Source organism: Aspergillus thermomutatus, assembly GCF_002237265.1.
Source record: "Aspergillus thermomutatus strain HMR AF 39 chromosome Unknown NODE_55, whole genome shotgun sequence".
Taxonomy (NCBI): Eukaryota; Fungi; Ascomycota; class Eurotiomycetes; order Eurotiales; family Aspergillaceae; genus Aspergillus; species Aspergillus thermomutatus.
The window spans coordinates 34,779-60,887 of record NW_020798104.1 but is presented as its reverse complement, the minus strand read 5'-3'; the positions used below and the strand labels follow the sequence as shown (position 1 = coordinate 60,887).

Here is a 26,109-nt window from a genome sequence, read left to right as displayed (position 1 = left end):
TGGTAATACAGCAGAGACTATAATGCTTGTACCCTAATCATGGATCTTCCCTATTATACATGTTCAGGAAAGTAACTTTCTATATTTACCGGCCTTTCCCTTCTACCCCAGACCCCAGAGCATTCTTAGACTGGCGGCGCGATCCGAGGTCTTCCAGCCAGTCTCCCGCTCTATCCGAGCTAGATGTTTCAGTAGGAGTATTTTTTCGGTAGGGTACTCTTCCTCTGTTGACCAGGAAGCGAGCTGCGCGGTGGAACTCGTTGTCCCAGGGTTGCCACGGGTCAACGACGAAACAAATAGCGACTGGAAATCCGGTGATTCGTCTGGATGAGCCCTCCTGGTACGTGAGGCTGTGCTGCTGCCGGCAAAAACTGTACCCGCGATGTATAGAGGTTGGAGATGATTTACCCAATTTGCACTAACCATCTTCAATCAGTCGAAAGCGGGAAAAAAGGACTAGGTCGCAGTTTGCCGGCCGCCTAACATTGAACCACAAAAGCCACTTACTGGGACGGATTGGACATTGACAGGCCAGCGAGCTGGCGCGCATGCCAGACTGCGCTATCCTAGAAAGCAAGCAAAAAGCACATCGAGTCAGTCGCAGATAACCAGAAGGGACACCTGGAAACACCACATACAGCGTTTTCCACGGGAGAAGGGGTACTTTCTGATATGACAGGAAGAAGCCCCGTCTGTAGGAGCAATATGGAGCCAGCATGGTAGAAAGTGTTGCCGCAAACTAGTCAACGACTTCAGTCAGCGAGTGCAGGGAAGCCAATGGGGATGACTCACTGGACGAAGACCGAGTGTACAGCACCGTTGGGAACACTTTGGAAGGCGAGGCGTCTGTCAAGAGTGGGCACACCTCCTGGGGACGGAGCCGGTGCCACTCCTGAAGCTCATTCCAGAGGCTTGACACGGAGGTGGCGAACTTAGACCGGAGCCTGTTTTCGGAGTAGCCAGAGCCGGACAGCAAATTTACGATTTTGGCAAAAATCAGAATGGCTAGATTACGGTAGTCGTCCACGTTCCCCCTCGCAGCGACGGATTCAATGGACATATCGTCTAACCAGAAGTCGGTTGGGATGAGCGTACTCTTTCCGCTGATGAAGGCCGCCCAGACATCTGCTCGTCGAGTGGTTTGTCAACGTCATCAGCCACTGATTCCCAAGACAGTCATTCCAGTCTTGCAATGATGACCTACCAATTCGCGCAAACGCCCAAAAGCAAGACTTCACGATGCCCTGACTCGACCCGTTCCACTTCTGGACCTGGAGAAGACCAGCGCAGCCCTAAGAGCAAAAGCCATTCTTGGTCAGTCACGCCGCATGGAAAACATAGAACACAAGCAGACCTTCAAGTGCCGTCGCCACTCATGAACCCCTGACGCCATCATCTCGTACACACTGAGTAGGGTGCAGGTTGCCAACACGGAGGCATCCGCTTTTCCAGGATCTTGCTGGAGAAGTAACTGGATGGTGTACTGGTACAGTTCCAGCGTCACTGATCGTTGGCGACGCTCCACATAGTCCAGCTGGCGCGAGGCCAGGGACATTGCAGCGGCCGCAAACGCGGCTGATTTCATCATATCGTGGATACTCCGTAGCGTGAAGTGCATTTCGGAATCGGTTGTCTCACACCAGGTGCCAGTTTCCTGCATATAGGAACAGATAAGACGGGCTTTCTCCGCAGTAGATACAGGCAGCGAGGGTTCGGGTGGCGGGGGAATGTCCTTGGAAATCGCCTGGCCGATCGAGAAAGGTGGGGCGTATGTACTTGGTGCTGCCGCTGTTGCAACACCGAATGACGGAGGGCACGTCGACTCGGACAATGGAGAGAAAAGGAAGCCCAGAGACGTTCGCTTCAGGGTCTGCTCGGTGGATTGTGGATCTGGCTGAGACAGCAGATCCCCGATGCTGAGGCCGCCGCCTGCTAGCCTTCGACTACTGTCCAGAGCCGACAGCTGAGAGAAATCATATGCATGGAGGCAAGTTACATCAGAAACCCCCAAATCGCTCTCCGTTCCGGAGTCACCGGGATCTCCTGAAGAAGTGGACCCAGCCTCACTATTCGCGAGAGCTTCTCCAGGGTCCTCTGTCCGTTGTCGGTCATCCAGCTGATCAGGGTCCAGGGACGGGCCAGGTAAATCGGAATCCACGTGGTAACTACGGACAATCTCCTCGGTCTCATCAATAATCTGCACGACAAGTCAGTCTTCGGAAAGCATGGAAAGATAGTGGTCCCCCCTCGTGTCGGTGAGGAGGCAGGGACGGACCGAGAAGGATTGGAGTTGAGCAGGCAGAAGATCCCGCCGATCTTCGATCGCCGTCAGGGCTGCGGTTTTGCGATGAGAAAGGCTGAAATTGCGGGATGGGTGGAAGGACGCCTTGAGACCCCATTGGCAAGTGCAGCCCCGAGACTCGCAGTTTCGACACCTTGGGCGGGCCCCATCACCTGTCCGAAAGTAGCCAACACTGTAAGTCACCATGCCCGTGGATTCCCTGCCTTGCAATATCACGCAAGACTTACATTTCCGGCGACGACTCCGGCACGGTAGGCTGCAGGTTGTATGCAAGTCAGCTGGTGGCTTAAGAAACCGGGCCACAGGAGTAATTGGCTCCTACCAGCCAGACCTGGTTCGTTTCCTCAGAGGCACTCCTTTCCTAGCAGTACTTCTGCCGCTGCTCGTCCTCATGCTGATTCGGCCCTTTCAACAATGCCACGGCGTACGATAGAAAGGGCAATTGCGCTGGTGACAAAAGTGAACATGAATGTGGGGACGGCAAAGACGGAGTACTCCGCGTAGTAGTATAATCAGGTGAGGGGTAGCAAACTTTACTCCAGGGCAAGTGGAAGCGCCGTAGGCAAAAGGTAAAGGCCTTGCCAAGATCCACTTAAGATATTGGGAAAAAAGCATGCGGTGTTGTACTGTGGGCCAAGCTCAACGCTTCGACCTGCCTTTTTTCCGAACAATGGTTCTCATGTGAGTGTTGCGTTTCCGCCGGCTGGCTGTGCTTCCCTGACCCTTGAATTCTATTACTGCACCCTACCGAGACAATTGCCATTTCTCTTCTAATAATTGCTGAGAAGAAGTCAGCTTAGACGGCCTTTTCTTCACATCGAGGATTTGTCTGCATCAGCATAAGATGGCGAGAGGATCTAACACAGCCCTTGTTGTACGCGTGGCCGACGGCGAATCGCAAAAACTGTGCAAAGAGGACATCCCGATCCCTTGTCCAACAGCGAATCAAGTGCTTGTGAAGATATCTCATGTCGCGCAGAACCCAACCGACGGTATGTCCTGCACTGGATACTGAGGTATTTTATTTTCTGAACTCATTCTTCCAGTCCAATCCTTTGATCGAAACGCCTTCGGTGATGGAGCTGTTCTTGGTTGCGATTTTGTTGGAGAGGTCGTTGAGCTGGGCAGCCACGTCACCCGGTTCGCCAGGGGCGACCTTGTGGCAGGGTTGATATGGGGAGGTAAGCGATTGATGCTATAGCAGTGTTGCCCTGGCCTATTATAGGCCGTGAAAACCCTTGTTCGGTTCCAAAGCTCATGCCTGTTCCCTTTCAGGAGAAACCAAGGGCTTGGGCGGATACAGTCAGTACTGCGTGGCAGACGAAAGGATATCGTTCAGGGTCCCTGCAATCATCCCACGCGAGAATGCTGCCACGGTTCCCCTGGCCTCAACTACCGCATGGCTGGCCTTGTTCTCCAAAAACTGTCTCGCCCTAAATCGCGTCCAGGCTTAAGGTACCAGCTTGCTGGTTTGGGGCGGCAGCTGTAAGTGCCAGGAAAGCCTACAGAAGCAGTCTATGTGGTCTGACTTGTCACAGCAAGCGTTGGACTTTACGCCATTTAACTCGCCTCGATCTATGGCTTTGATGTGGTGACGACCTGCAGCCCGAGGCATGCTGACTTGGTCCGCTCATACGGTGCCAAGCATGTCTTTGACTACAACGACCAGGGAGTTGCCGCCGCGTGGTTCCAGGTCTCAATCATGTCTTTGATACCATCGGAAGCCCCACCTCGTCCAGCACCGCCTCGCTCGCCCTCACGGAGGGGTAGGAAACCTCTGTACCGTACGACCGGGCAAGGCCAACACCAAGGGCGTCGCCGCCGGCACGCACGTCACAAATGTCCTGGTGTGGACAGCTTTCCTGAAGGATCACAGTTATGGCGAATTCAAGTGGCCTGTATGTACTCGCCTCTCTAGCGCCAACCCTCCCGTGTACGGATCTTGGTGAGCTGCCTTGTGAAGCCAGGCTGATTCAATATGTCTCCAAATGATTTAGGCTTCGAAAGATGACCATGAGCTTGCCAGCGAACTATTCGAGAATTTGCCCTCGTGGTTGGAGGAAGGCACCATCAGACCAAATAGCGCGAAGCTCCGTCTCGGATTGGACGCAGTTTCGGAGGGGTTTCAGGAATACAGAGATGGGAAGATCTCCGCCTACAAGTTAGTGTATGAACTGTGAGAGGATACAAATGCTGCTGAGGATACAGAGAGGATATGCAAGGGGAGACAACTGCAGATCCCCTATACAATGACCACTCATTTGGCTCGGTTATACGGCGATGCCTTGATGAGGAGTATTCAATTAACCTGCTGACACGCAACCTGTACTGCTACTTTGACCAGAGCCAGTGCTTGCATCAAGTCTACCGTACGGTAGATTTAGACTAACAATTTGAGAATATTGAATATGGCATTCGTCATAGATTCCTCGACCGCTTATACCAAGAGAGACTCGCACAATGCGCTTAGTTAAGGGGAGGAATATTCTGCCATAGATCTTGCAGGTATAGAGCAGATGTTGCCTACAGCCGTCCCTTGGAATCGTAGCGCAGCGGAAATCAGAATGGTCCTTGGCCAAATTTGTCGCGCCGTTCAGAAAGGACATCCATATTTATCTTCAAGACGTGCCCACTCATCCTCGCTCATGAGCTCCCTTGCACAATCTGCGGCTCTAAAATCCTGCCAGGAACATGTAACGCCTCTTACAAATCCATCGACTGTCGGAACCCGGAGAAGCACTTGTACGTCCTGCGAACGCGGACCTGGAAGCGCACCCACATATTCCGAGTTCCTGATCAACCCTTCCAGGGACTGCCGTTGCATCGCAGGAGCGGAATGTACACGGTACAGGGGGAGGCCTTGAGAGCATTCGGAGGACCTGGAGAAGTCTAGTTTATCTCTCGAGTCGGCCCCGCCTTCTTGTAGCGCATCCATCACCCTCGCTGGTCGACAGAAGCGAAAGATCGATTTTCCGAGGCTCAAAAAGCATGACCTTCTATTTAGTTAACCGGTATCCTCTGGTTAGACGTACAACTATACGAGGGGAGCTCTCACGATTGTGCAACGCTGGGTTCCTCATCTGCCTCGGTTGGAATTGGTAGGTCGTTTGCTTGAGGCCGTGGACGAGAGGCCTTTTTGAAAATTGTCCGTTCACGGACTTGAAAGTGCTTTTGAATCGATAGAGGACTCAATGCCATGTCATCCTCCTTTTATGCTGTCGCTTATACGGATAATTCGAAATGCATCGGTCAGTCTGCTTTTACGATTATCTTTCTGTAATTCATGGAATGCCAGGTCTCTTAAATCAAGGCACCCAAAGAGCAGTCACAGGTATCTGTGCAGCATAAACTTGTCTGGATCGTTCTTCTGAGTCAAATTAGGACGTCAACTGTTGGTCAAGGTTAGGCGGCGGCTCTGGTTCCCAAATTTGGCGACCCCATAGTGCCTGTTTGAGGTGGTTCGGCTTGCCGTACCTCATAAGCTCAGAATTTCCATCTTTATAATGTTCGATCGCTGGGCTTGCGTGAATATGACATGTCTATAATGCGGCCTGAAGCATCTCACAACTCACTATTAAGCGTCTAGGCTTGCATAGCGCATGAGGAGCTTTAGCTTTCGTTCTTTTCATAGTGAGAATGTGGGGGGGCGCGATCTATGACTATGGATATAGGGCTAGCCAAGGCGCCAAAGTCACAGGTTGAAGCCCCCACCATGGGGTAACACTAACATCTACTCCATACTGATGGGGACTTCATACCAACCTCCAAGGAAAAGTGTGACTGGAATACATGATGCAGCACTAAAGCCTGCCAGTAATCACGATATTGTCAACCAACCATACTTATCCTGGATCATCCTCCAAAAATCAGTCCAGCAAGGCTTCCAGAAGCCTAGGCATAGTTCATCAAACTGTGGGCCTGAGCCACAGCCCCTCAACTACCAAAAATGCTGGGGTGCAACTTCTCCTTCATCATGACCATGTTCATGATTTCCGCCATTAGGGGGGATACAAATGCCATATTCACACCGATCAAGAACAAAAGCACACATAAAAGCACAATTTGCCGCAGTGAATCATCTTGTACAAAGTACAGCAAGGCCTTTCGGAATCCGCGGCCTCCGGCGTACTGCAATGCCGCCACCATTGTTTGGGTAACACGTACAGGCTGGGGATGAAACCGTAGAAATCAGATTGAGGGGTCCCGGGTCCCGCGGACCTACTGTCCTCGGAACCCTTGACTATGACGACAAGAAACTGCAGGTAACAAGAGGTATTGGTGGTGCAAGTATATCTTGCACCTCGCCTTGGACCCTTGGACCTTCGACTCAATGACCGACCACATTCTCGCGTTCTTTCCGGCTGAGCAATGGCTCTTCAAAACTCCAAGATCATTCCTATCCCCGAGCCTCGGGGTCTACCTTTCATCGGCAACATAGCTGAGTTCAGGTCGGACGATTACCTGCAAGATCTCAATCGCCTTCACGACACCTATGGTGAGTACTCGATTGCTTGGACTCTGGATAGTGCTGAGTAGACAGGCGAGATCTATCGACTGAAGTTCCCAGACGGAAAGTCATACGTCTGCGTCGGGTCCAATAAGCTCGTCAATGAGCTCTGCGACGAGTCACGCTTCCAAAAGTCCCTGAAATCAGAGCTCGGCGAGGCTCGCCTTATAGTCCATGACGGGCTCTTCACCGCTCAAAATGACGAGGAGAACTGAGGCATTGCCCACCGCATCCTGATCCCAGCCTTTGGTCCCGTCGCGATCAGGGGCATGTTCGACGAAATGTACGACATTGCCACCCAGATGGCCATGAAGTGGGCGCGTCACGGTCCTTCACACCCGATAGCAGTCACCGAAGACTTTACTCGTCTCGCATTAGATACGCTGGCTCTCTGTTCTATGGACTATTGATTCAACTCGTACTACAAGGATGAGCTCCACCCATTCGTCCAGAGTATGGGAGACGCTCTCGTCGAGATTGGGAAGCGGTTCCAGCGACCACGCTGGGCTCGGCTTTTTTATCGTGCGTCCGAGCGGAAACTCTTCGACGATATCGAACTGATGCGCAAGACGGCTGACCAAGTCGTCAAGGTGCGACGGGCCAATCCCCAGGGGGGTCGGAGGAAGGACTTACTGACAGCCATGATCGATGCTGCGGACCTGAGAACAGGCAAGAAGTTGAGTGATGAGAGTATCACCAACAATCTCATTACGTTTCTCATTGCAGGACATGAGACAACCGCCGGCACGCTATCATTTGCGTTCTATTCCCTGCTCAAGAACCCAGTCGCGTACCAAACGGCCCAAAAAGAGGTTGACGAGGTCATGGGAAGGGACCCCGTCACGATCGACAAGATTTTCAAGCTGAAGTATATCCCTGGGGTGAGTTCCTGCTATCCCCTGCAGTAGGGCTACGGTTACTCCTCGGTGCCTTAAAGTGGATCCTAACGATGCTACTATAGGTGCTTCGCGAGACTCTCCGTCATTGCGCTCCCATCCCTGGCTTCTATCTTGAGCCCCTGGAGGACACTCTTCTAGGCGAGGCGTATCCCGTCAAGAAGGGCGAGGCGATCATCGCATATCTGACCAAGACACACCTTGATCCCGCCGTCTTCGGTGAGGACGCGAATCAATTCAAGCCCGAACGCATGACGGACGCCAACTTTGATCGGCTCCAGAAGGAGTTCCCCAATTGCTGGAAGCCGTTCGGTAACGGTATGCGAGCCTGCATTGGCCGGCCGTTCGCATGGCAGGAGATGCTCTTGGCTATGTCCGTCCTCCTTCAAAACTTCCACTTCTACATGGACGACCCTAGTTACGACTTGCGAATCATGGAAACTCTGACGATCAAGCCCAAGGACTTCTATATGCGTGCTTCGCTGCGCCACGGCATGACAGCAATAGACCTAGAGCGTAGGCTTCGTGGTGCAGGGGGGTTGGACAAATCAAACGAGGGGCCCGAGGAAGCATCCGCCCAAAGGTTTGACGGGCCCAAGGGCGCGTCACTCAGTATCTTGTACGGCTCCAATAGTGGGACCTGCAAGGCGCTTGCTCATAGACTTGCCGTCGATGCCCAAGCACATGGATTCAGTGCGACAAGAGTGGACTCTCTCGACGCCGCCAGGGACAGTCTACCGACCAACCAGCCCGTGGTCATCTTCACATCGTCCTATGAAGGTCACCCTCCTGATAACGCCAGGCACTTCGTGACCTGGCTCGAGACCCTTGTCGGCAGAGAATTAGGCAGGGTCTGCTACTCGGTGTTCGGTGTCGGCAACCGCGAATGGGGAAATACGTTCCATAAAGTCCCGAAATTCATCGACGAGGCGCTGGCACAGCATGGTGCAAAGCGACTCGCGGCTGCAGGGTTCACCGACGTCTCCAGCAGGGACCCTTTCACCGACTTTGAAACCTGGGAGGATGATCTCCTGTGGCCCGCTCTGGAGAAGGAATATGTCATCTCTAAGCCAGACAATTCGGCCGCCCTCCACGGTCCATCCGTTCAGGTCTCCGTGCCTCGCAGTTCAATCTTACGTCAAGATGTCCGAGAGGCCATCGTCACCGCTACGAGAGACCTCACACCTCCAGGTGTGCCGGCGAAAAAACACATTGAGATCAAACTCCCCACAGGGACCTCCTATTGTGCGGGTGACTACCTTGCCGTTCTGCCGATGAACCCGCGGGTGACCGTCGGACGCGTCTTTCGCCGTTTCCAGCTCTCCTGGGATGCGGTCCTCACCGTCCAGGGCGACCAGTGTACGCCACTGCCTACGGACCAGCCGACGTCTGCGTGGGATGTGTTGACCGCCTACGTTGAGCTTGCGCAGCCGGCGACAAGGAGGAATGTCCTAACTCTAGCGGGTTATGCTCGGGAGGCCGGGGAAAAAGAGCGACTCGAACAACTTGCCGGTGATCAGTTCCAACATGAGATCACGGAGAAGCGAGTCTCGGTGCTGGACTTGCTCGAGAAGTACCCCTCGGTGGAGCTTCCGATCGGGCTGTTCCTCGGCTTGTTGCCCCCTATGCGCATCCGGCAGTAGTGAGTCACCCCTACAGGCTTCTCACCCAGCAGCATACTAATCGCTGCTAGCTCGATCTCCTCCTCGCCCCTGAAAGACCCCCACTGCGTCTCCCTCTCCTACTCCCTCCTCGACGAACCCTCCCTTTCGGGTCAAGGCCGGCACATTGGCGTCGCGACCAGCTACATCGCCAATCTTTCCCCTAACGAACGCCTTCATGTGGCCGTCCGTCCCTCCCACGTCGCCTTCCACCTCCCCCAGACTCCAGAGTCAACGCCCATCATCTGCATCGCCGCTGGCTCCGGGATAGCTCCCTTCCGAGGCTTCATCCAAGAGCGCGCCGTGCAACTCGCAGCCGGCCGGGCCCTGGCCCCAGCACTGCTTTTCTATGGCTGCCGCGGCAGAGCAGACAATTTCTACCGCGAGGAATTCGACCAATGGGAAAAGGAAGGCGCAGTCACCGTCAAGAGGGCATACTCCAGGGAAACGGCCAGCGAGGAGGTAGTCGGGTGCAAGTACGTGCAAGATCGACTGGCCAAGGAAAAGGACGAGCTATCAGAGCTCTGGAACAAGGGAGCAAAACTGTTCGTCTGTGGTGGTCGAAGGGTTGGGACCGCGGTCGAGAAGGCATGCATTGAGTTGATCAAAGACTCGGTGGTTGGGGACGACCCAAAGAGGTTTTTGGAGGAATCCGCAACGAGCGCTTTGTCATGGACCTTTTTGATTAAGACAATTGTTGGAGGGTCGCAATATAATTATGGATATGAAACCTGTCAGATTCTGCATAATCTGGTAGTATGATTACAATAGGAGTCAGAGTGGCAGAGTAGTCCCCTCCGACGGTTGCGCCTCCCTTCACTCAAACAACCTGCGCTCTGGAAGTTCATTCAAGACGCACTCGGGCAAGAATGGTATCAGAACGTCCTTTTTGCCGAGATCGACCCCCTTGGACCGCAGAATCGCGTAGGTGATGTAGACATGGAAGAGAGTTTCAGGCATCCCAGTCGCCATTGTGAACTCAGCGGCAGGGACTTAGAGAAAAGCGTGAGCGCCATTCTCCTCGGGGCCGACCTGCATGGGTAGCTTGGTGTCGTCAGCCTTACTCTCAGCCTCTTCGGGTCCAACTTGCGCCAGGATCTCCAGTGTCTTCTTCACACGCGTAATCAGCTCTGGCCAGGTTTCTCCAGCTGACCCCAGTTGGCCCCGGCCTCGTTCCACGGGACCAGCTGCTTACCCGTCAAGGCCTCTGCCAGCCGGACAGGATGCCTGGTAGCGATTCGGACCTGAAGTAGTAGCGGGTACATATCGGGGGCAAGCCGTGATTCCAAAAAGGTGGCCACGTCTGGGTGCTCCGATGCCACCTTGAGAATGCGAAGGGAACCCGGAGAGCTTTGGTATAGCAGCCGATGCTGATATCGTAGAATGGAACGGGAGCCATTGCGGATGATGTGAAAAAGGTAAATTTTTGGGAGGGGTTTGCAGCGCAGAGAGAGAGTAGCCCAGGATGAGGGTATTTGCGATCTACGAGCTGCCCTCGGTTGTCAATACCGAGTCTAGATCTACTTGTACCTCAACCCGGATCAAGTTTCGCCAACTTGCCTCGGACTATTGGCAAATGACGAGCCGACAAATTAGGGTCCGGCCAGATATAGTACGGTAGATCGCGGGGAGAAATGCTGGGCGAGATGTCGTGGGCCCTGGAAGTAATGAAGTAAATCTCCCGAGCCGGCCGTGTGCAGATCATCTTTGGGGCAGGAGAATGTCCTTGCTTAATTGAATCCTGCGAGATGCAAGATGCAAGCTAACCAAGTAGACTCCTGCTGGCCAGCACTAAGTTAGTTAGGGCTGATGTGTTACTGATATTGTATGCATAACATCGCCAAGGCATCGCGAAGAAGGACGGCAGAAGATAAATGTTATTCACGACCTAACATTTCATCGTCCGTCATAACCGGCTAATGACCAGTCCATGGATCATAAGCCTCTTGGTCTTCCCCTTCTGTCACTGCACCAGCACGCCTCCACTTGAATGCAGGCTGGTGCCCGTAATATTCGAATCCTTGAGCAAATAGACAAACGCCTCAGCCACCTCCTCCGGCGTCCCGACCTTGCCTAGCAGGGCCGTCGAAGCAAAGAACTCCCTCGTCGCCCTCCGCTGCTCCGGTGTGGGCCCCCAGATCTCTGTCTCCGTCGCGCCGGGATGCACGACGTTGACCCGGAGAGGAGCCAGGTCTAGCGCCAGCGCGCGAGTCAACCAGTCCAGCCCGGCCGCTGATGGGCTTCTCACCGAGCCTGCCCCCGCAGAAAACGAGGCTCGAGGTGTAACTCGGCTTGAGAAAACGCGGGGCAAGTTTGGCGAGCAATGCAGGGACGACAAGGGTCAGCTGGGCCTGGCCGAGCATATACTCCCGGTCGGTCCTTGCAATGGGCAGCATTGCAGCTCGACCCGCCGTGACGACGATGTGGTCGAGCCGGGAGTCGGCCGTGGTCTCGGCGAGGAGTCTCTCGAGGCGGTGCTCGACGTCGGGCAGGGAAAGATCGATGGTGAATCCCCGGATGTGCGTGTCGGGGGTTGACGCCTGCGCTTTTATTTTCGCGACGGCGTTGGCCACCCGGGTAGGGTTGGACGACGCGATGGACACGCGGACGCCTTGCTCGGCAGCTAATCTGGCGACAGCGGCACCGATACCGGACGAGCCGCCAATAACAAGGAGTGACTGACCAGAAATCGGAGGCATCGTAACGCGGTATGACAGTGGTGTCGGACTGGGTTGAGGTTCTCGGGGATGTGCCGTCTCAGACCATATATACAACGAAAATGTTCTATTTCTGACACAAAACATGCTCGGCCTTCGGCTTGTTTTGTCATCATCTGACACATTGCCCCGAGTCACGCAGTACGAGCAGATGTTGGTTAATGACACGCATCCGCCGGGGAGATGATCGATCACATCTTGGAAGATATACCTACCTACTGGCATCGCTGATCTTCTCCAAACTGCTTGTTCGCCGCAAAGACCATGATCTGAGTGCGTAGGCTGAGAATTAAAGAAATATTGTTTTGTAGTAAGAGCTCACAAAACACCATTGGAGATGGACTGGTACAGCACTACACGAAAAATCCTGACTGTCATGATAAAGCATGGGCTGTAGGACTGTATTATTCTTCTATGACCTATCCGAGTAATGGAAAGAAAACGACAAGGAATGCCTATGAGTGTCACCCCAGATCAATCTCCAATTTAGTATCGCCTACTCCAATCGCATTTTCTTCAGTTCGGCTGGTGGAATCTCCCTTCCTAGGCGCCATTCTTCTCGTCTTTCTGCTCAGTCTTCGCCGGGGCGCCAGCAGGATTAGGGAGCTTCTTGAAGGGAATCGCAAGCGACAGGAGAACAGTGAATGCTGCGCCGGCAAGCGAGAAAGCGAAGACGTCCTTAATACCCGCCATGTAAGCCTCGTGTACAGCAGCTAGGTCAGCGCCCTGGAAGACACGGGAAACTTCAGATGCGCCAGTGGTCAAGGCCTGGACTGGATCGATATTGGGAGCATTGCTGGCAAGTTCCTTGAGCATATGGTTGGCGAAGATGGACTGTGCTGCGGTGACAAAGTAAGCACCACTAATGGAGTTGCACACTGGTCACAAAGCGTCAGGAACTTGCACTTCACGTATATTGAAGAGGAGAGGACGCTGGGGAACTTACTGAGCATGACACCAGTGGTCGGCGCGATATGTTCAGGCTTGGAAAAGCTTTGCAGCGCAGTCATTGGGACCTGGTTCCCGAGGCCAATGCCGATGCCGAAAATGACCTGAGGGACAATATAACGGGCCTTCGAAGAGTCGACGTCGAGAGTATAGAGCAGGGCAGCGCCCACGGTGGCCAGTAGTCCGCTGGCGAATTCATACGGTTGGAGGAGGCGTGTCTTTCCAATGAGGAAACCGCTGAGCATGGACCCTGCAGCGAAGAAAGCCATGAAGGGAAGACTGTTAACGCCACTCGCGATGGCCGACTGGCCGTGGATGGATTGGAAGTAGATGGGCAGGTAGAAAAGCACCTGGAAGTTGGCGAGATTGGCACTGGACGAAATCGGAGGGTTAGCCCGCAAACGAACCGCGAATTTGCTGCGGGGGATTTTCTACTCACATCCAGCCATACAAGGCATTGGTCCACACTAGACGCAGCCTCAGCAGGGCCAGGGGCACCATGGCGTACTCGCCCTGAATCCACTCGACCACGAAAAAGGCAGTAGTCAGGACAACCCACACGACCAATGTGGCGATGACAGAGCCGTCACTCCACGGCTTGGTCTGGCCACCCCATTGCAGGGCCAAGATGAAGCAAATGAGCGAGCAGAGGAGCAAGGTGAAGCCCGGGAGATCGAGCTGGCGCAGGATTTCGACCCATGTGGCGGGGGCGGGCTTGATGTGCTTTGGCACCTTGAAGAAGAGCACGACCAGCGCAATGACGGGACCGCCCACCGGCAGGTTGATCCAAAAACACCATCGCCAGGTGACCTCGCTGGTGAACGCGCCACCAAGCAGGGGCCCGATGATGGTGGAGAACATGAAGACCGACATCCACATTCCGATCAACATGGGCCGCTTCTTGGGCTCTGCGACGTAGCTGATCATGAGCACAGAGCCACCCAGCGTCCCGGAGCACCCCCAGCCCTGCAGCGCTCGACCGACGATCAAGGCCGCGCTGTTTGGCGCGGCTGCGGCCAAGATGCTGCCAACGAGGAAGATGACCACCGAAGTGAGATAGACGAGCTGGGCCGAAAAGTATTTGTAGAGCTTTCCCCACATAGGCGAGGAGCTGCCGACTAGGAGGAAGCAGGCGCTTCCATACCAACCAGGCGGTGGAAGTCGTCCGTGATGCCCGGGATTGCCGTGGCGACGATGCCCTAAAGTCACACACACACAGACACATCCGTTATTCTGCCACTTCGCATGGGCCAAGCATAGGGTGGGGGTCAATAGTACTCACAATATCCAACGCCGCCAGCAGGGTGCTGAGAAAGATCGTGCCCATGATGGCGGCCAGCCGAAAGCCTTCGGCGTACTCCGGCTCGGGGGCCGCACCACCATCCTGCTTCTCCTGAACAGCCGTATCTGGCGTGGAATAGCCGCCGTCTTCCTCCTTGGTCGCCATTGTGGAAGCGTGTTCTGGACCGACTGCTGAGAGGGGATGAATTGCTGGACGCGCTGGACGGGGTACGAGGGGATTGACGCTGTATTCTGGCCAACTTTGTTTATACTCCAGCTGCTCCGGGCTGTTTAGTCAGAGGGAGCTCGCCCATTGGGCCATCTGTTCCGCCATGACCATGATCCTGACAGGGATGCCCTCTAGCCAGTCTGGGACCATGACAAATCGGCGCGAGCGGATTTAGCTGGCGATCTCAAGGTGTTGCTGACCAACCGCCCCGACCATCCGGGGCAATTAGTAATTAGCACCGTGTTAGGAAAGCCAAGTCAAGGTGGTTAGCAGTGGCCCAAGCGGCTGTCAGCGCTGGAGATGCAAGACACCCAAGGTGGTGAATCCTATCTGCCTGCCTGTTTAGAATTGTATTCGGCGCCACCTGCATGACGGAATCCGTCCCCTGTGCTGGCGTGCTTCAACGAGGACAGGGACAAAAGTGTTGAAACACGCCCACCTGGCGACCTGGCTAGTGCTTGATGTTTCGTGGACGGGAGCTACCTGCGTCGTCAGACTTTAGTAGTCACGAACTGCAGGAGAAGCTCCAAGCAGGCAGTGAACAGCTGCCATCTCATCTCGTCCGGCCGATAGCCCAATGACGGGATTATTTTAGCCGCAACAAGCACGGCTGTTTTTCGGAAAGCCCTTTTTGCCTTCCGGCCTGCTACTTTGGGCGGCTGCTGCCGACAAAGGAGCAGGATCCCAGACGCCACTTGGTCAAAGCAGAGGGCCGAGAAAGATACGAAGCCCGCTCGATCCTAAGGACGGCGTGGGAGATCCCTGGACGAGGAGGCGGCACTTTTGCGAGGGGGTCATTGGATAGCTTCAATAATTCCGGATACGATGTTGGAATAGTCATGGAGGTCTAACTATACAAGTTAACTGTATCCACTACACGTCTGACAGCGTCCCCAGAGTAGTCAACTGCTTCCCCAATATACCATGATAGGAGATCTGACTAGTAGCGCGTCTTGCGAATAAATTAATACCCCCAGGGTCTTGAGAAACAAGTGTCCACGAGTGGGCGAACGCCACCCGCATTTATCAGCAGCCCTGGCCGCCACCGTCTGATCCTCTGTACGACCGACTCTATTCACTCTCCTCTTTGATGCTACAGAGGCAAAACCCACACACGAACAATGCCCACCCTGGACACCAGTGAGCCCGAGGCGGACCGCACAGCGTCGCCCGTCGTCCGTCGCAGCGCCCTGGGCTGCACCAAACTGCGAGACAGCTGCCACTCCTGTGCCACCTCCAAGATGAAATGTCCGAAAGAAAAGCCCTCGTGCTCCAAGTGCGAAGCCCGAGGCATCGAGTGCCAGTACTTCTTTGCGAGGCGCCCGGGACGTCGACGCGAGGACGGCTCGGGGCACCCGACCAGCTGTACCAGCAGCAGCAACTCCTCCTCCTCGTCGAATCCAAAGTCCATTCTAGACAAGGACACTCGCAGCGCCCTCTCCCTATCTGGTGACACAATCGAGGTCGTGGGACTTTCTCACGGCACAGCCCCCTCCACCAGTTTACCTGCGAGCAACGGCTTCCTCGATACTCCTCAGACTGCGCTGACGACCGATAATGTTCTGGGCCAATATTCTTCAGACCTCTCTTCCGTGCTGGCGGACTCGACTATGTTTCATTCGCTTTCTGATTTTGACCCCGACCCCAACGGATTACTTTGAACATCCCGCCATCGACGGCGACGGTGTCTCCCGTAGATTGAACGATATCGGATCGCTTCTCATACCGGAGACCGTCAGTTTTGGCCTGGGCGCGTTGGACTCCAATGACCCTCTGAATGCATCATTCGCGGTGTCGTCTTGGGTACCCTCGCTTGCCTCGAACGTTCCAACGTCGTCCACTACAGACCCTACTATGATGATGATGCGCGCGCCCACCACCGACATATCCTGTGGCTGTGTGACCCAGGCTCTCGATCTGTTAAAAGCGCTGTCGTCGGCTCAGTCTTCCCCCGCCTCCCCGATTTCCGGCACGGGTCCGGCGCTCTCATCAAGCATGACCGCTATGGGCTCTGCGCAGGCTGTATTGGCAGAGAACAAGCAACACATTGAGACAGTAAGCAGCCTGCTCTCATGCGCTTCGTGCACCAAGGACGCCTTCCTGCTTGCAATCGTCTCCATGATCGTGCTCAAGATCCTGGAGCGATACGCCTCTGCGGCACGGACCCAGGTTTTGGGCTCAAGGGTAGGCAGCGTGGAGACTGACACGGGACCGAGGTCAGCAAACAGCATGATCTCAAGCAGCAAGGACCAGATAAAGGCGCTGAGCAGCCGTACATACACCATGGCCCGGGACGATAGCGCCAGTGGTTGCGCCCCCGCTCGGCTTGTCCTCAGTGAATTGCACCGGGTGCAAAGATTAGTGAATCTGCTGTCGCCAAAGCTAAAAGGAAGTAAGGCAGGCGATGCTCGAGGCATGGAGCACGCAATTTGGGGCTGTCTCCAGGTAGCAAATGAAAATGACAAAACGCAATCAGCATTCTTTTCTTCGAATACGTTGGCTCAGATGGAGAGCGACCTGCGGAAGAGCCTCAGTTCCTTGTCTGCGGATATTATCCACAGACTTCGACAGAATTAGAATGAATGATTGGAACTCCTGGCCCCCTTCATGAGGGGCGTTACGGCCGGACAGTACAATTTTCTGTTTCTTTTTTTCCCAAGGCATTCACAGGGCTATTTGTGCTTTGATGGAGCATTGTGAAGGTGAAGCTCAGTAGACGGTGTATATATCATTTTAATAAAGAACCCAGCCATCGAAATTAAGGGCGATCTGATCCACCAGAGTAGCAAACTGACTGCACCCAAGTGGACCTAAGCAATAGGTGTAATTACTAAGTGCCCCTGCATGAGTTATGCATGTCTACGTGACATGTATCCCTACTGAGCTCCCAAGAGCATTGAATGTCGATCCCCTCTTCTGGCACATTTCAACTCGAGCGCATCTGTCTGGGGCTGGCTTGCCCGGTGGAACTTGGGACCCCAGTCTCCTGACAAACATTCCCGAGTCCCGGTTGCTTTCGAATCGGGGCGTTTCGCTTATATGCGCCGCTGTGTGCCGTCCTCCAATTGTCCGATGGATGAGACGAGAGACGACTTACAACCCGGAGGGCCTACCGAGAAATATCCACTTATATGTCCCTCTTTCTTAAACGCAATGGGTGCTCATCAACCCTCAGTACCGTGCCAAGTGGCCTCGTTGTTTGTTCATAAATCGCGAAAATGACAGTCTTAAAAGGGTGGCAGGTAAAATTGTCACCCCAGTCCTGCCGGTACCATCGAGACGGCAAATGAGTTGCTGCAAAAAAACCCCGATAACTACCACATGTACTTTCGGGATGTCGGCGGCCATAACCACATCGCCCACTCGGTGTTGAGCGTCTTAGCCATGGGCGGCGGCCCCAGGGAGCTGACGCGGGCATACGACGACGGCTATGGATACCAGCGTTCCCTGCCTCCCCTGGACCTCTAAGTCGTCGAGGAGCTCAGTGATCCGGAGAGATTTCGGGCCCGAATGCTGAATCTGGATCAGTACACGAGTTTTCTGCACTTCTTCGAAAAAGAAATCGATGCCAAGGGCTGGCAGGCCGTCCTCTCTTGCAGAAGCCCTGTTCTCTCAGTTGTACGAAGGCCTCCTGCATCCCATCATCCACCTGGGTTTTGGCGTCGAGTTTGAACAGCCCAGCATCATCGCCGAGGGCCTCGCACATGCCGCCTCACACGACCCAGGCAACATCTACGCCTTCTTCCACCGCAGCGAACAGCTCGCACAGTCCGGCTCTGTGCCAGCCAGGCCACTCATCAAGTTGTATAAGCAGGTCCGCCACAACGAGAAGACCCGGACCGCGGGTCGCATGCAAGACGGGCCCTTCCGCCTCCGTGATGGTCCGCTGGCTCGCGCCATGGATGAGATCGTGGGCATTGCGGCCCAGTTCCAGATCCGGCCGGAGGAATTGGAGCGCGGCACGGCCGAGATGATCAACTGTGCGGCGTACAGCGCTGGTGCGGCGCAGAGACCTGGCAAGGTGCCCAAGATTGACTTCTTCATCATGCACAACATTACCTGCTCCATCTTCCTGAGCGTCCTGAGCAAGCAGTCGTGGATCCAGCTTAAGGGCAGGGTCCGATTGGTGGAGTGGAAGGCGAGGCTGGACCTGGCGTGGTACGCGGCAAACGGAGCAGCGGAATTGCGCCTGGAGGACATCTCTGAGTATGAACCAACGGCAAGCAAGGGCATGGACTGGCAAGCATTGTATAAGGCTGTCAACAAGGTCCATGATGACGGACATATCGCTAAGTTTGTGCGAGGTCTGAAGAACGGGGAGACCGTCTCAAAGCCCTTTGAGCAGGGGGACGGCGCCGCTTCTTTCCCCATCAAGGGCGACTTATGGCTTCGGATTGCCCAGATGGGCTACGACACTACCAAGGACGGCCATGATAATAGTGATAAGTGGGTCTGGGGCTCTGGATTCGACCTTGCGTGGATGAAGGTGCCGGACTCGAAGTAAATGCTAGTTGTTTGTAGTTTATCCGTCAAACAATTACAAAAATATCTTTTCGATTATAGCAAAAAGTATATCGACTACTCTACTCTGCCCACCTATCGTTCCCTACTCCCTCAACGCCACTTGCTTGTTCGTCGCCCAACGAGTAGCTCCACACGTTTGCAGGGCAACTTAGTCCATGGTGATGACAGCCCGAAAGCGAACCTTTCCACTGAGTATAGAATCTAGAAAAGCACACTATTAGCAGGACATCAATCAAAAAAACCTCTGAACCCGAAACCTACCGAATGCTTGCTGCGCCTGCGAGAGAGGAAACTTCTCGATGACACTCTTGATGTTATTGTTCTCGGCGAATCGAATAGCCTCCTCGGCGTCACCAGGATGGCCACTGGGCCAGAACTGGACTGAAAGGCCATACTTGAGCAAGTCTGTGGGATTTAAGGCAAGATTGCTAGGAAAGCTGAGAATGAGTAGCTTTCCCAGAATGCCTAAGCCTTTCAGCAAGGGAGTGATGGCTTCTCCAGTGGAGGCAGTGGTAATAGCCAGGGCAGCACCACCAACTGCTGCGAGCTGCTCGCCAGCGTCGCCTCTATTAGAGTCAATAAAGTCGTCAGCTCCGAGCTCACGCGCCGCCACCTCCTTGTCGGTACCGCGGGATATGGCGACGACACGGTATCCCATGTGCTTCGCATACTGAATGGCTAAATGGCCGAGGCCTCCCAAGCCCTGAACGGCAACTGTTTTGCTAGCCTTGATGTTTATGTTACAGATAGAGTTGAAGACAGTCAATCCAGCACAGAGAATGGGGGCATATGTTGTGGTATTAATATTGGATAGAATGTGGACAGCTGATTTAGTGTGAATAATACAGTACTCGGCATCTACAACAGAAACCATTAGAACGGAAAAAAAAGGAACGTAAGTTGCCGCGACTTACATCCACCTTCCTTTGTCGCGCCATTGACCACAGTACTGTCGCACATCTGGAACCAGCCTTTTGCAAGCCTTGCAAGTCCCGTCATGACCGCCGTGCCAACCCGCCCCAATACGGTCCCCAACGTTCCAATCACGGACGTCACTGCCAACCGCGGCGACCTTGCCAATGATCTCATGGCCTGGTGCAATGGGAAAGCCGCCGCCGAGGCCGTTGTATTGGGAGTACATGTCCGAGTAGCACACCCCACAAGCTTCGACCTTAATCAGCAGCTCTTTGGTCGCAGGTGGCTTCAGCGGCGCATCCTCCACTGTCAACGGATGACCCAGCTCTTTGAAGACTTCCCGTTTGTAGGTTTGTGGGAGAGACATGGTTGGCATGGCTAAGCAGAACCGCCTGTGGCAGTACAGCTTGGGGAGTGGCTAAGATATACTACCGGTGTCGGGTTAATTATTAATGTAGCCGGGCTTTATGGAACCAACAGGCACAAACTTTTGGAGTTGGAAATTCGTGTAAGGAGATATCCAATATATATGTATTCATTATGGCTGTTGCGATAAAAAAGACATTACGCCATGATGCCATTCTCAAGCGTGCCTCAGATTAAGTCTCTCAAACGAGACTTGCAGTACAGCCCTGCTTAGTCGATAAACAGAACGGTAGAAACGTTATATAGGAATATTGACTATGCTCTCACAGCTCATCGTTGGAATGACCAGCTTGAGCAGTCGAAGCCGCAAACACCTTTTCCGTAAAGCGCCATACGGTTTCATCCACGCCCCGTCTCCTCAGCCCGGCCAGCAGATGCTCGTTATCGGCGCTCTCGCCCTGCGGATCAACCAGGAAGATGCGCCCGCCCGACCTCTTCGCGACGGAGAGTCCTATGGGCACGGGCACGATGCCTCCCTGGACGGCATACCGGTCGTTAGTAGCTAAGAAGAGCGCGCGCTGACCAGCCTCATCCGCGCTCGTCGGATTCGGGGGCGACATGCCAAACTTGTTAGCCCGAGCCAGGCCCGGCGTCGCGACAGTCCCCGGGAACCAGTGCACAATGCTCAGGTGCGGGTTCGCCTGCGCAAATCCCTCCAGGGCGAGCATGCTTATGGTACCGGAGTGGATTGACGAATTCCAGAAGGACCAGTTCTTGGGATCGCGCAGATCCAAGTCGTTTTCGTTGAGGGGTCCCTCCAGCCCGCCGCCCAGCACCGAGACAACACGCGGACTCAGCGCGTTGTTGAGCAGGGGAAGCAGCTGCCGCACCAGGCGAAGTCGCGAGTAATACCACATCATCATGGATGGATCAAGGCCTTCGCGTGTGTCCTTGTGGCCCTCAAAGGCCATGAAGCCGGCCGACATGAAGAGGATGTCAACCTTGGTCTCATTCTCCTTTATTCCGGCGACGATCCTGTCGATCTCGGAGATCATGGAGACATCGGCCTCAATTAGGTTGTACGTGCCTGTCGGGTTGGACTGGCGCAGCGAGGACAGGAAGGTCTCGTGCGAAGCAACCGCGGATGGGCGAGCGACGGAGTAAATGCGTGGAGAAGAGGCATGCTGAGCGAAATGTTAAAGTGCACTTTGTCCGATGCCGGATGTAGCTCCCATAAAGAGTGCGACGAGGCTGGCGGGGAGGCTTCCAACGCCCACATTGGCATGCTGCACCGTTTGGAGAGAGACCATTTTGTTGAATATTATTTAGAGATGGACAGGAAAGTGTAAGCTCGAGCAGTCCCCGACTCTTTATGCTGTCTCTAGCTCCATCCACACATCTACTAGGCCCCTGTCAAATAGACGGGGCATATTGCGCGGTGTATTTCATAAGGATAACAAGGAACTTTCTTCCGACGCCCGGAATTGCGCCATTGAGATCATCCGGGTCGGGCCTTATGCTTCAAGGCTCTCCGTCTATATGGTCACACCGCACGTAGCCTCGCATGATTCTGTTGTCTCAGGACACAAGGTATTCAGCACTAAGGTTCAACATTTACAAGGGCTTCTATAATGGCGCCAGGTCAGGGAGGCTACCGCCAAATCAACAAGGCTCTCAACATATGTGCCTTTGAAGAATACCTGGAAAGCCAGCAGAAAACTCTGCCCACACTGCCTGATGTCGAGCAGATTAGCCCGCGAGTAATTCGCGTCCTTGGCCAAAACCCGGGCAAGGCATGTCTAAACCCCTGCTTGCTTAACCCCATAAACTAACGCATCTACCTGCAGTTCACTCTGCAGGGAACAAACACATTCATCGTCGGGACGGGCTCAGAACGCCTCCTCGTTGATACAGGCCAGGGCATTCCAGATTGGGCAGATCTCATCCATGACACACTCGCCCGCCAGGGAATCTCACTCTCCCATGTGCTTCTCACTCACTGGCATGGAGACCACACGGGTGGTGCACTGCATACTCCAGGCCACTCCAGCGACCACATGTGCTTCATTCTAGAGGAGGAACAGGCTATGTTTACAGGAGATAATATACTTGGACACGGCACATCAGCCGTGGAGCATCTCAGCACTTGGATGGACACATTATACAAGATGCAGTCCCAGGACTGCATCAAAGGCTATCCTGCTCATGGAATTGTTTAGCAACCTGCGGATTAAGATCAAGGGCGAGCTGGCTCAAAAGCTGCAGCGCGAACGACAGGACTTAAAGGCACTGGTTCAGGCCAAGCATTTCAAGATAGCCCATCAAGAACGAAGCAAGGGCAGCGTGACAGTCAAGCAGCTTGTCACCACCATGTATGGGAATGGGGTGGGGGCAGGGGTAAGGGAGTTGGCGCTGGAACCATTCATAGATGAGGTCCTACGGAAACTGGCCGAGGATGGCGCCGTCGCGTTTGAGATTCGGGGGGGGAGTGAAAAAGTGGTTTGCCCTTGAGACCGTCTGAGGCAAGCAATTAGACCGACCAACTGGTGGTCCGACAATTACCATATCTATCACAGGCTATGGCCTGGGTTGTGGTTATCAGCCATGCCCTCAAGAAGGACAACCAGGAAGGTTAGAGAAGCAGCTAGAAGCTTACAAACATGTAATTCAGGAGGAGAGGAGGCTGCCATCTTCATATCTCATTCATTTTCTTTCTTTTCAAGCTTGCGATGGCCAATTAGAAACAACACTGCCTACATCCGTCACATGTTGCTGTAGGCCACTGTAGTTTCAGACCCCAATCCCATACACTCCAAATTATTTATAGAGCTTCAGAAGAGTACCTAGAAATAAGGTCCTAAACACGCTACATAGTGTACTTGGATATTTTGAAATTAATATAGTAGCCATGTCTGCCTTATTTCTTGAGAGGTAGAGGGGCCCTGGACCTCAATATCTGGTTTATGATATGTATTAGTCGATTTTTACCTGAAAGAGTCACTTTGCCTTCTTCCTTTCGACTGCTTGATAATATTACCATTTTCAACATTGGGAATAAAATAAAAGTTAATTAATACTGTAATTAACTTTAGCTCTGGCATTGTTCCAGCAGCCAATGGCTGGATTAGCCAGCCAAGATGCTGACAGATCAGCCCGAGACAAAAGCAAAGAATCCTTCTTCGGACACAACACAGGGGCGAGCTCGGGGCAAAGTTGATTTCTAATCGATCCGTGTCGGTCGGACTCTACAGCACGCCGAGATCATGAAGTAATCCCCTGAAACCCACCACTGCACCGACCAGAGGGAACAGCGAGCGAGTCGCATGCAGCCAGGACCATCTCACCACGGGCTCCCGCACCGCACCCAGGTCTGCCGGCGGCTCAGATGCCGATACAGATGTCTCTTCCAACCGAAACAGGGTGTTGTTGGTCGGCGTCATGATGACCCAGGTAAAGGAATCCGGATGTACCCATGAGCCGAATGATCCGGCGCAGCTGGATTTCTGGAACCCCTGCCAAGTCAGCGAGATCTTGGATAGACATGCCCCCCTCGGCTGGGATACACGCCAGAATCTGGTATTCCGCCAGCCACTTAAGACAAGCCACGACCTCAGCCTAGAGTAACCAAGAATATCGGTCGTCAGACGAGGTGGAATGGAGAGGGGAGAGGGGGATGCACACCTGGCGAGCAAGATCCTGGAGTAACTCCACTGGCCCACCGAGCAGTGTTTTGATCTTGGCCATGCTGGCGTGGATGACTGTCTTGGCTTTGTTGAGTTCCTTGTTTGCCTCAGAGTTGGCCCGAAGCTGGTCAGATAATTCCACATCCCGCCGATGCTTGATATAGCTCTTAATCGCAGCGGCGAGTTGGTCGCTCTGGGCTTCGAGCTTTGTCAATTCGTCCATTGCGACGCTAGGGATTGGAGCACCGGGTGTCAAAAATTTACGCCTCCTCCACTTGGGTGAAAATAACCTCGAGAGCTAGGGCCTCGCGCATTTATCGCGTCTATTTGCACATCTCCTGTGGCATGGTATCTAAGCGTAGCCAGCAGGCAGAGACACCAAGATATAGGCTGACGCTACCCGGCAAGATGAGTCATACTGGTACAAAGATACCAGATAATCCCTGTATGTCGCGATTGTCGCCATGTCGTATCGCTTGCAAGCTTGGTACTAGGCTGACCTATGGGACAGGACTCAGGACCCTGCCTGAGGTCTTGTCCCGTCCCATGATTCCTATGGGAAACCCTTTTTGATTCCCATCCTGTGCCAAGAGATAAGGGAAGGGATTCCCATGACATGGGATTCGGGATGGGATATTCCCATTCCTAGTTTTCCCTAAAAGACACCCTGTTTCCCATCCCATTTCCTATATGGGAATTTCCCTTGGGAATCAGGAAAGGGAATTTCCCTTTCCTGCTTATTTCTGAAAAGGAAATTCCCTTCACAGACATACAGGGTAGAGGGAAATTCTAACTCCTAAGGTAACATAGAAAGAAATTTCCCTTCCTGTTTTGGGCAATAGGGGAATTCCTAATGGGAAATGGGATGGGAATTTCCCATGTGGGATGGGATTTTCCTGATAGGATGTCATAGTATTTTTCCTTAGTATCCTAGAGTATATGTATGACTAGTGAAATCTTATAGAATCATACAAGATCATTATAAGAATTATTATTATACCATAGCAGACTGAATAGTTACTAATAACAAGATGAAGATCAGAAGATATATAAACAATTATTATAAACTAGGCAGCCCTCAGTGACGATATTTGAAATATTGAGTTCTTGCTGCTGGTGGCAGGTTATCATTATCTGGTCAATGACAGTGCGAGTGCTTTCTCCTCAGTTACTGCCTGACGAATAACAGCATTTTCATGCTTATGTATGACCTCCTCATCTTCCCATTCCACAGACAGATACTCGGCATTACAGAGATCTTGGTCACTTAGCGCAGGATTGGAATCCTTGAGGATCATGATCTTTCGGATAGTGTCGCCCTGAAGTTTACCACGTCCGAGATGCGCTCTGGTTCAACTGAGTTTAATGCCTCTAGCAAGCAGTGCGCATTTTGGAATCCCCCTTCAGTCCAGCACTTTTCAATAATTGTCCCCAGCCAGAGTCCATCCGTCCTGGGTAGCGAAGTTCGTTGTGGCCACGTAGCACGACCATCATCAGCAAGATCATCCTGGAAAAGGTCGAATTGACATCTTTGGCTTGTTATAACCTCATACATCACTGCGCCAAGCTGACCGATATCTGTCTGTATCGAGAACCCATCATCATCTGCGGTTTCCATAACTGTTCCTAATGGTAGGATAGAAGCTTCGCTGAAATCACAAATTTTAACAGATAGATCATCACCCAGGAGACAATTGCGCGTAGCAATATCTGCTACAAGAACACATTTGTCGTGGACTTGCACAAGGGCTCGAGCCATCTGCCGAAAGCATAAAATCTGGAGTGTACGCGGTGGGTTGTGCTTCTCTAAATAAACACGTAAATCTCCATTTCTCATAGAGGCAAGATGAGTAGCGTTAGGATAAAGTCCCATGCACGGGACAATGCCATTAATTTCATCTGCTTTGAATAAACTAAAACGGCGAAAGACTTCTTGTTCATGCCGGATAATCTCCAGGTTTGATTGTATGTCAGCGTTGCTGCTCCAGGGATGTCTTAATGGAGTTTTGATGGCCAGGCCATCGGAATAAACCACGACCCCTGACCTTCCATATCCTAGGACCACATTATCGGGAATCGG

At 53.3% G+C, this 26,109-nt stretch overlaps 12 protein-coding genes across 12 annotated transcripts; 6 read left to right on the top strand and 6 right to left on the bottom strand.

The window, feature by feature from the left end:
* Positions 1-102: 102 nt before the first annotated feature.
* On the bottom strand, positions 103-2,488 carry CDV56_106322 (uncharacterized protein; the record flags this gene model as incomplete). The annotated part of the gene is made up of 7 exons (XM_026759941.1): positions 103-418; positions 508-566; positions 639-739; positions 793-1,125; positions 1,205-1,292; positions 1,355-2,197; positions 2,276-2,488. 7 exons carry the CDS (start codon positions 2,486-2,488, stop codon positions 103-105), a joined length of 1,953 nt encoding a protein of 650 aa, XP_026615877.1.
* Positions 2,489-3,146: 658 nt separating this feature from the next.
* CDV56_106190 (uncharacterized protein) lies at positions 3,147-4,482 on the top strand (the record flags this gene model as incomplete). The annotated part of the gene is made up of 6 exons (XM_026759809.1): positions 3,147-3,294; positions 3,349-3,483; positions 3,751-3,787; positions 3,908-3,974; positions 4,027-4,200; positions 4,300-4,482. 6 exons carry the CDS (start codon positions 3,147-3,149, stop codon positions 4,480-4,482), a joined length of 744 nt encoding a protein of 247 aa, XP_026615876.1.
* Positions 4,483-6,670: 2,188 nt separating this feature from the next.
* Positions 6,671-7,024, top strand: CDV56_106025 (uncharacterized protein; the record flags this gene model as incomplete). The annotated part of the gene is made up of 2 exons (XM_026759644.1): positions 6,671-6,797; positions 6,870-7,024. 2 exons carry the CDS (start codon positions 6,671-6,673, stop codon positions 7,022-7,024), a joined length of 282 nt encoding a protein of 93 aa, XP_026615875.1.
* A 240-nt stretch (positions 7,025-7,264) lies between these two features.
* CDV56_105806 (uncharacterized protein) lies at positions 7,265-10,128 on the top strand (the record flags this gene model as incomplete). The annotated part of the gene is made up of 3 exons (XM_026759425.1): positions 7,265-7,690; positions 7,771-9,347; positions 9,399-10,128. The coding sequence occupies 3 exons, from the start codon at positions 7,265-7,267 to the stop codon at positions 10,126-10,128; spliced, it is 2,733 nt and encodes a 910-aa protein (XP_026615874.1).
* Positions 10,129-10,182: 54 nt separating this feature from the next.
* CDV56_105670 (uncharacterized protein) lies at positions 10,183-12,065 on the bottom strand (the record flags this gene model as incomplete). Its single annotated transcript, XM_026759289.1, has 5 exons — positions 10,183-10,358; positions 10,431-10,514; positions 10,562-10,716; positions 11,406-11,559; positions 11,615-12,065. 5 exons carry the CDS (start codon positions 12,063-12,065, stop codon positions 10,183-10,185), a joined length of 1,020 nt encoding a protein of 339 aa, XP_026615873.1.
* A 561-nt stretch (positions 12,066-12,626) lies between these two features.
* DHC2 (dynein heavy chain) lies at positions 12,627-14,478 on the bottom strand (the record flags this gene model as incomplete). The annotated part of the gene is made up of 4 exons (XM_026759101.1): positions 12,627-12,961; positions 13,030-13,403; positions 13,471-14,264; positions 14,314-14,478. 4 exons carry the CDS (start codon positions 14,476-14,478, stop codon positions 12,627-12,629), a joined length of 1,668 nt encoding a protein of 555 aa, XP_026615872.1.
* A 1,184-nt stretch (positions 14,479-15,662) lies between these two features.
* On the top strand, positions 15,663-18,009 carry tpcE (Zn(II)2Cys6 domain-containing transcription factor tpcE; the record flags this gene model as incomplete). The annotated part of the gene is made up of 3 exons (XM_026758819.1): positions 15,663-16,153; positions 16,239-17,081; positions 17,802-18,009. The coding sequence occupies 3 exons, from the start codon at positions 15,663-15,665 to the stop codon at positions 18,007-18,009; spliced, it is 1,542 nt and encodes a 513-aa protein (XP_026615871.1).
* Positions 18,010-18,106: 97 nt separating this feature from the next.
* On the top strand, positions 18,107-19,045 carry tpcI (questin oxygenase tpcI; the record flags this gene model as incomplete). The annotated part of the gene is made up of 1 exon (XM_026758738.1): positions 18,107-19,045. The coding sequence occupies one exon, from the start codon at positions 18,107-18,109 to the stop codon at positions 19,043-19,045; it is 939 nt and encodes a 312-aa protein (XP_026615870.1).
* A 168-nt stretch (positions 19,046-19,213) lies between these two features.
* Positions 19,214-20,356, bottom strand: CDV56_105027 (uncharacterized protein; the record flags this gene model as incomplete). The annotated part of the gene is made up of 3 exons (XM_026758646.1): positions 19,214-19,266; positions 19,327-19,787; positions 19,980-20,356. 3 exons carry the CDS (start codon positions 20,354-20,356, stop codon positions 19,214-19,216), a joined length of 891 nt encoding a protein of 296 aa, XP_026615869.1.
* Positions 20,357-20,669: 313 nt separating this feature from the next.
* Positions 20,670-21,656, bottom strand: CDV56_104909 (uncharacterized protein; the record flags this gene model as incomplete). Its single annotated transcript, XM_026758528.1, has 2 exons — positions 20,670-21,530; positions 21,624-21,656. 2 exons carry the CDS (start codon positions 21,654-21,656, stop codon positions 20,670-20,672), a joined length of 894 nt encoding a protein of 297 aa, XP_026615868.1.
* Positions 21,657-21,977: 321 nt separating this feature from the next.
* On the top strand, positions 21,978-22,857 carry tpcB (metallo-beta-lactamase type thioesterase tpcB; the record flags this gene model as incomplete). The annotated part of the gene is made up of 3 exons (XM_026758435.1): positions 21,978-22,106; positions 22,194-22,519; positions 22,566-22,857. 3 exons carry the CDS (start codon positions 21,978-21,980, stop codon positions 22,855-22,857), a joined length of 747 nt encoding a protein of 248 aa, XP_026615867.1.
* A 734-nt stretch (positions 22,858-23,591) lies between these two features.
* tpcL (anthrone oxygenase tpcL) lies at positions 23,592-24,252 on the bottom strand (the record flags this gene model as incomplete). The annotated part of the gene is made up of 2 exons (XM_026758309.1): positions 23,592-23,858; positions 24,028-24,252. 2 exons carry the CDS (start codon positions 24,250-24,252, stop codon positions 23,592-23,594), a joined length of 492 nt encoding a protein of 163 aa, XP_026615866.1.
* Between the last annotated feature and the right edge of the window lie 1,857 nt (positions 24,253-26,109).